The sequence below is a fragment of the Spinacia oleracea genome, chromosome 5, assembly GCF_020520425.1.
Source record: "Spinacia oleracea cultivar Varoflay chromosome 5, BTI_SOV_V1, whole genome shotgun sequence".
In the NCBI taxonomy this organism is placed as follows: Eukaryota; Viridiplantae; Streptophyta; class Magnoliopsida; order Caryophyllales; family Amaranthaceae; genus Spinacia; species Spinacia oleracea.
This window is the reverse complement of record NC_079491.1, coordinates 43,093,436-43,102,021: the sequence shown is the minus strand read 5'-3', so window position 1 is coordinate 43,102,021 and position 8,586 is coordinate 43,093,436. Positions and strand designations below refer to the sequence as shown.

Sequence of the window (8,586 nt, the reverse complement as noted above, 5' to 3'; positions counted from 1 at the left end):
TAATAAGGATGACAACTCTTACCTTATGTTCAAGAGCAAGCATCGAGCGACAAAGGAATTAGAAAATGCACACTTGTCCCTAAGGACAAGTGGGAGACTGAAGGAAATAATGCCCTTGGTCCAAGTATGCATTCTATGTTAAGTCTAATAAATGCGGTTCAGTATTAATTAACAAGTTAATAATTCAGTGAGATCAAGTGAGCTGAATGCCTAGCTAGAGGCCGCTTCAGTTCAAGTGGAATTAATGATATTAATCCACAGCTTACTCTTGACTGAACCCGTAGGGTCACACAAATAGTACGTAAACGGATCAAGTATTTAATGGCATTAAATACTCCAACTATGGATATTCGGAATCGACGGATCTTGGTTTCAGTGGGAGCTGAGATCGTCACAGGCAAGAAATGAATACTCCGGAAACGATGATATTGCCGGAAACGGAAATATGGATCGTATCGGAAATATAAATATTATCCAAGTCGTAGATGTTGCCGGAAACGGAAACATGGTACGTATCGGAAAATATTATCGGAAATGGAAATATTGCCGGAATCGGAAATATTGCCGGAAACGGAAATATTGTCAGAATCGGAAATATTATCGGAATCGGAAAATAATTCCGGAAACGGAAATATTAAATATTTGTTCGAAACGGAAATAAATTCCGGAATCGAAAATATTAAATATTGTTCGTATCGGAAATAAATTCCGGAATCGGGAATTTAATCGGAAGCGTATCGTACGAATAAGCATCAGAGGAGGCCTTCCGGACGAGGGCCCAGCACGAAGCCAGGCCATCGCCCAGCAAGCCAAGCGCGCCACACGAACAGCCAAGGCCAAGCCAGGCCCAGCGCAAGGCCAGGCCCAGCAGGCCGTGGCAGCGCGCACAGCGCGCGCAGTGGGCTGCGAGCATTGCTGCAGCTCGCGTGGGCCGTGCGGCCGTGTGGGCTGTGCGCGGGCATGGCCTGCACGCTTGCGGGCCATGCTCGCGTAAGTGTTTGTGTTCGCATACGAAACCTAAAATGTGCAGAATTCGTTTAATGATTAAATTCCTAATTCTATTTGATAAATTAATTAAATAAGAGTTTTATTATAATTCTAATTTAATTAATTCGTATCCTAATAGGATTCCAATTCTCTTTCCATACCCCTATAAATATGTGGCCTGGGTTCACAATTTATAACGAGTTATTCAAGTATTCAAAGTGAGTTTTTGAGAGAAAAATTCAGTCACACATCTTGCTCAAAAGTGCCGAAAATTTATAGTACCTTAGGGGCGATTCTAGTTGGTCAATCTTAAGGCGGATCCGGACGTGTTGTGGACTATCTACGGAGGGACGACACTTGGAGTCCTAAAGACTTGTTCTTGTTCGGTTCGGGCGCAGCTAGGGAAGGCACGCAACAAAGAGTATGCATCTAAATTATGCTATATGATTATGTGTAAATAATATGTATTCCTGGCTTAATGGTTGTTTCCGCATGATTTATGAATTGTCATATGTATCATAACCTAATAACAAGGATGTAAAATGTCTAATGCTTGCAACCATAAGTGCAGATCTACAGAAAACGTTCATCAACTCAGATTCTTTCACGATCATCAGTGAGTTAAAGAACATGTTCCAAGATCTGGCTCGAGTCGAAAGATTCGAGACTCATAGACAAATTCTTGAGACCAAGCTCAAGAAGGGCGAGCCCGTAAGTCCACATGTTCTCAAAATGATTGGACTCATTGAGAATATGAGTCGGCTGGATCAGCAGTTCTCTCAGGAAATGGCTGTAGACACCATCCTCCATTCTCTTCATAGCGGTTATGATCAGTTCAAGATGAACTACTTCTTCTTAGTCCCTGTGAATTGGAACATAAGTGTGAGCCACAACCTGTATCTAATACCCCAAGAAGTTGAATTAGCAAGTATATAGTCTATAACGAAAATACCTGAAGATGGAACGACCGTTCCGTTCTTCTGATCTTCCTTAAGCTTCAAGCAATCTCTCTTCCAATGCCCCTTCTTCTTGCAGTAGAAGCATTCAGATTCAGAAGTGGGTTGGCTCACCTTATTCTTTTCTGACTTGGTGCCGCCAGATTGCTTAGTTGGGCTGGCCTTCTTGCCCCCTTTCTTAGCTTTCCTCTTCTTACCAGATTTCTTGAACTTTCCCCCACGCACCATAAGCACATCTTGCTTATCACTTTTGAGCGTCTTTTTAGCGGTCTTTAGTATACGTGAAGCTCAGTGAGCGTTTTGCCCAGACTATTCATATTGTAGTTTAGCTTGAACTGTTCATACCCGCTATGAAGAGAATAGAGGATGGTGTCTATAGCCATTTCCTGAGAGAACTGCTGATCCAGCCGACTCATATTCTCAATGAGTCCAATCATTTTGAGAACATGTGGACTTACGGGCTCGCCTTTCTTAATCTTGGTCTCAAGAATTTTCCTATGCGTCTTGAATCTTTCGACTCGAGTCAGATCTTGGAAGATTTTCTTTAACTCACTGATGATCGTGAAAGCATCCGAGTTGATGAACGTTTTCTGTAGATCTGCACTCATGGTTGCAAGCATTAGACATTTTACATCCTTGTTGAATTGGCATCAATTCAACGATTGAGGGCTGCCTGAGTGACCCCGTCGCCAGCGGCTTCGGGCATCGCCTCTTCTAGGACATACTCCTTTTCTTCCTGCATAAGAACTATTTGTAAGTTCCTTTGCCAGTCAAGGAAGTTTTCCCGCTCAACTTCTCCTTTTCGAGAATTGATCGGATGTTGAAAGAATTGTTGTTTGCCATAGTTAAAACTACAATTGAAAAAGAATAAACAAATACTCCCTCTGTCCCAGATTAGTTGTTACACTTTCCTTTTTCGTCCGTCCCAGATTAGTTGTTACATTTCTAAATTAGGAAAAACCCCACAATTATTATATTGTCTATCTCTTCCCACTATTTTTGTCCCCACACCCTCTCTCATTCAATTATAAAAATACCCCACTAACTCCAATCACATCTACTTTTTCAATAAAATAACAATTGATAACCAAACAACCACTTATCACCTAAAACGTTGTGCAAAGGCAAGTGTAACAACTAATCTGGGACGGAGGGAGTAAATAACCATTCACAGTTTCTCTTAATAAACTTAAATTCTAGCATGCATGCATAATTCAATATTTATTAAGCGTTCTATTTAAGTTATATGTTCCGGTAGGTGTGAATAAAATGATTCCAAGATCCTTAAATTAATGAAGAATTAAGCACATTATATATTTAGACTCAATTCTAAAATATTTTAGGTAAGCAAATCCTTTGCTAATAGTCTATAAACTACTCTTGGTTGATAGGTACGTCTAAGGTCTTATTAGGTAAACCTATCTGTTTTGCCACGACATAAAAGGACTCCTTACTTATATCGTTGAGTTTCACCAAAACTAACATGTACTCACAATTATTTGTGTACCTTACCCCTTTAGGATCAATAAGTAACACCTCGCTATGGCAGAAAACTATTACTAAGATAGATGTAAAGGTTATCCAAGTAAGTGTTATTTTGGCATGGCACCTTTTAACTCAATTTTAAAGCTTGGAACTTAAGGCTCTTACTATGTTGGTTAGATTTTAAGTGAACTAAAATCCTTAATCATGCAACATAATCAAGCCACAATCACATGCATAATTAAGACATATTTAAAGCAATAAATAACTTAAAGCATGCATAAGATATAAATGTGATCTAGTATGGCCCGACTTCATCTTGAAGCTTCAACTTCAAACTCCGTCTTGAAAATGGATTGGAAATTCCGTCCTCAATTTCACCATGGAGGCGCCATTTTCTTCAAAAAGGATAAGCTATAATTTAAACTACGGATTTTTCATGAAATACCCCTGAGTTTTCACGAAATTCACCAAATGCCCCTCGACTTTCAGAAATTCACCAAATGCCCCTCACTCTCACTATAATACCCAAACTACCCTTACTACTAACGGGCCGTTAGTCCGCCGTTAGCCTACTTTATAATTCACCAAATGCCCCTATATTTTAATTGAATTCACCAAATACCCCTAAATATAAACTTAATTCTTCAAATACCCAAGACTGAAAAATAGCTATTTAAAGTCCAACGGCTAGTTTTGGGATTTGAAAAGTAGTCGTTGCTTGTTGTTTTGTTATAAATAAGGCTGGTCTGAGTGTTTGTTGTAGTTTCATCCCATTTTAGTCATGAGTTTTCAATCAAAATCTTCATCCACACACAATGAGTCCACATATATTAGAGTTCCTAACCAATTTTGTTCCTCTGAGCTCTGAGCTCTGAGTTCCTAACCAATCAAAATCTGCACCTCTGAGCTCAAGTTCCTGTCTGGCATACTCGGTTAATTGGTGAGGTTCCATAGTGACAGCTTTGTCAAATCTGACCCCAATTCTCTGCATAGCCCATTGTCTTATTGCTGTAAATCAAATAGGAAACAACCAGGGAATCATATTATGCAGAGACCATGTAATAAAAACACAGAATAAGGAGAGTAGAATAGAAACAGAGGCATTACCTTCAAACAGGGTCAAAACTGGTAAATCTCTGTAAGGCTTGGTCAGAGCATTGAATGATTCCACAAAGTTAGTTGTGTTATGATCACAACAAACTTCTGGGTCAAACTGATGTCTGGACCACTGCTCAGTACATGTGTCCAAGTACTTTGTTGCATTGGGATCAAAGTCAGTGATCTTCTCTATTGCCTTGTTGAAAACATAGGGGTTGAAGGCATTTGCAGCTATCCAGAATAACTTGTGGAAAAGTTCTCCACTCCAACCACCATTTTTGCAATTCATGTATAGATGTTGACTGCAACACCTTCTGGTGGCCCTTGGGAAGTTCTCATGCACAGCTAAATCCACCCCCTAATCAGTGAATGAAACAACAAAGTCAGTCAGTGAATTAAAAGGGTATTTGATGAAATTAACATGCTAATTATAGGGGTATTTGGTGAAAATAAATTTTGGTATGAGGGTATTTGGTGAAATTAATTTATGTTATGAGGGTATTTGGTGAAATTTAAATATGCAAGAGGGTATTTGGTGAAATAACTTACCCTCATTCTGTCACTGATGAAGGTCCAGTCATCCCTGTTGCATCCTTCTTGCTGAAACACTGCCCTTAGGTTCCTCATGAAGTAGTTCCAGCTCTCTTGACTTTCAGTGTCCACCACTCCATAAGCTAGCAGGAAAATCTCATTGTTTCCATCAATCCCCAAAGCAGCCAGAAGAATTCCCTTGAAATACCCACTTAGGTGAGAGCCATCAATTCCAATAATGGGCCTACACCCAGTCAGAAATCCCCTGAACTGTGCAGCAAATGAGAAAAAACAGGCCTTGAACTTTGGTTGCACATCCCCAGAAACACTATGCCATGTGACCAGTGCATAACTCCCAGGGTTAGTCTCCTTGATCATCTCTGCATACCTAGGTAGGAGTGCATATGACTCACTAAAACTACCATGGATGATCTCCTTAGCCACTGCTTTCACCTTATAGAATAGCCTTGGCTTCACCTCAATCTGGAACCTCTCCTGAGCATACCTCTGCAGTGTGACCACTGGTATTTCTAAGTTTGCCTCAATGTCTGGCAACAACTTCCTCACCAACCAATTGGTGGTCACTATTGGGTTGACCTCAAGCCTACCACACAGTTTGTGCTCCCCACTCATACACTTTATTGCCCAACTGAACTTGTCTACCATCTTTGAGGCATGAATTCTCCAATCACAGCCCTCAATTGCACAAACAGCAGTGTATCTCTGGTTGTCTGACTTCTCCACACTCAAGCCAAACCCCTCCTGAATGCAGTAGTCCATAAGGACATTCATAAAGGACTCCCTATCTTTAAATATTAGCCAGGGCTCTAGCCTAATAGAACCATATGGTTGCTCAACATAAACCTTCCCATTTTTGTAATTCCTGTCCATCCTAGCACTACCATCAAGACAATCCTCAAATGTTTTCTCAGGGATATCATCCTGCAAGTCCTCTAACCCTTCCTCAGCAATAATGAAATCCCCTATGTCCTCCTCATCCTCACTGTCATCATCACTCACCTCCCCCTCATAATCATCATCCTCACTATCCTCATCATCCTCATTATCAGATAACACAGCAACACCCTTGCCTTTACATGCCCTTCCAGCACCTCTCTTAACCTTACTAGCATTGGTTTTAGCAACATATGTTCCCAGTTTTACCAGTGTTGGTTTTCCCACCCTAAACCCCTTAGGTCTAGCTCTCCCTGTCTTTAATGGTTTGGATGGAACACTAGGTTCAGGTATGTTTGCCTGTGGTTCAGTTGGTGCAGCATTTTCAGTTTGTGTTTGTTGAGGAGGGGGTGAAGGTGTGTGTTGTGTTGACTGAGGAGGGGGTGAAGGTGTTTGTTGTGTTGACTGAGGAGGGGGTGAAGGTGTGTGTTGTCTTGACTGAGGAGGGGGTGGAGGTGTTTGTTGTCTTGACTCAGGAGGGGGTGGAGGTGTTTGTGTTGTTGATTCTGGGGTGGTGGTGGTTTTAGTTGGTTTTGGGGGGGCATTTTTTGGTGTCTTCTTCTTTTTAGGAGTCAATTTCTTCCTAGGTTTAGACTTTGTAGGTTTCTTTGGAGGGGGGGAGTCTTGTGTTTGTGGTTGTGGTTGAGATTGGCCAGGAAACACCTCATCAGCATCTTCTGTGGTAATAACCCTCACATACTCAACCCCATCATTCTCAACATCCACCACTGGGACCTCCATAGCCACTGTATACTTCTTTTGTTCCTCAAGTTCCAACCTAACCCTCTCCTTTTCCTCTTCTTTCCTCCTCTGTTCTTCAGCCTCTCTTTGCATCCTCAAGAGCTCTTCCTGTCTCTCCCTTAACTTTTTTTCCAACTCCTTCCTTTGCATATCAAGTAGAGCTACAGCAGACCTAAAAGCTAGCCCTGGAGAATCTGAATCCTCTATCCACAATTCTACTGTGTCCTTGCCCATATTCCACCCCCACATTCTAATCATAACACTATCATCAACCAATTCTACCCTCCCAGTGGGTGAGTTAGTGTACAACCTAAACTTCTCAGGCAAAAACACATTTTGCTTCCTTGACTCCTCAAAAATATCCAGAAATATATCAATCAATTGACACTTATCAGTGTCCAACACCCTCACATCAAAGTCATGACTTTTATAATGAAGCAACAACCAGGTAGCAGACATCCTACCACAAGCAAATCATCAAGAAAAAAACTTAAATTTTGATCAAAAAATTGACATGCATAACATCATACAACTAATTCCTACTTATTTTCATCAAAACACAAACATAAAACTCATCTCCAACATCAAATTGTCAGAAACCCTAAACCCTAAAATTGCGCAACAGAACTTTGAAAATTCGAAAAAAATGAGGTGCGATTGTGAATACATACCTTAAACGATGCGCGAGTTTACTACGAACACGAAATTCAGAATTGGACTTGCACCTCTTCAACTTCCTACTGCAATTCGCAAAACCCCCTTTCTAAGAAATCAGTTGGGGTTGAAAACCCAGGACACAACTTCAGCAACACAACGCGCAGCAAAATTTTGAAGCTTTTCCAGTGATTGATGATGCAGTTATGGTGGTTGAAGGTTGAAGAACAGGGGAGAGAGAGAGGGGCAGTTTGAGAATCGGGTTTTTTTTTTGAACTGTAATGAAGAAGGGAGTGGGGTTAGAGGGGTAATGGCGCCCAAAAGACAAATAAGGGCAAAACAGTAAAGTGCAGCTAACGGCGACTTAACGTCCGTTAAGTGTAAGGGTAGTTTGAGTATTATAGTGAGAGTGAGGGGCATTTGGTGAATTTCTGAAAGTCGAGGGGCATTTGGTGAATTTCGTGAAAACTCAGGGGTATTTCATGAAAAATCCGTTTAAACTAATTACAACTATTTGATGGTACGCATACCATATTTAAATTAAAAACTTTGGTGCATTAGACCAATTTTACATTCAAATTAATGGTACGTAGACCATATTTTCTATCCTATTTGGGCCATACTAGTCACTTTCCATAACCTGCAAAACAGTACATTTACAATATACCATTCACCCATTCATTTATCAATGAATGGCCCACATAGCTGGTTAGTAGAACATATTATGCATCACATAAATATTTGCATCCCATAAATATTTGCATCAATTAATCAAGGCTTCCAATAATCTACAAATTATTCAATCCTTATTAATTCTAATCGAGTTGTTTTAACCTTAAATGAATGTAGACCTAATCAAGAGTTTATGACTAAAACGCTCCCACTAAAACCAAGAATTTTACGTGCTCTACGAATTTTAAAAATAAAATTGTATTTCCTAGTCCAACCGGAAACTTACAAATTTAATCAAAATTTAAAGCTCATATCAATCATTATTTAAATCCTTTAATTTATTTTCAGTTGATTAAATTAAATAATTTAAAATTAATCAAGGTTTTAAATTTAGTAAATAATTAGTATAAATAACTTTATAATAATTAAATTATTCAAATTTAAATTCCCAGAAAAAATTAAATTACGAATTTAAATTTAATTAAAATCGTTTTTCAACCAAAGAATC

At 39.7% G+C, this 8,586-nt stretch overlaps 1 protein-coding gene across 1 annotated transcript; it reads right to left on the bottom strand.

The window, feature by feature from the left end:
• Positions 1 to 4,230: 4,230 nt before the first annotated feature.
• On the bottom strand, positions 4,231 to 7,893 carry LOC110788744 (uncharacterized). Its single transcript, XM_021993388.2, has 4 exons — positions 7,424 to 7,893; positions 5,076 to 7,212; positions 4,536 to 4,884; positions 4,231 to 4,436 (listed from the first exon to the last, which is right to left on the bottom strand). The coding sequence occupies exons 2-4, from the start codon at positions 7,209 to 7,211 to the stop codon at positions 4,231 to 4,233; spliced, it is 2,691 nt and encodes an 896-aa protein (XP_021849080.2). The 5' UTR covers position 7,212; positions 7,424 to 7,893.
• Positions 7,894 to 8,586: the final 693 nt, after the last annotated feature.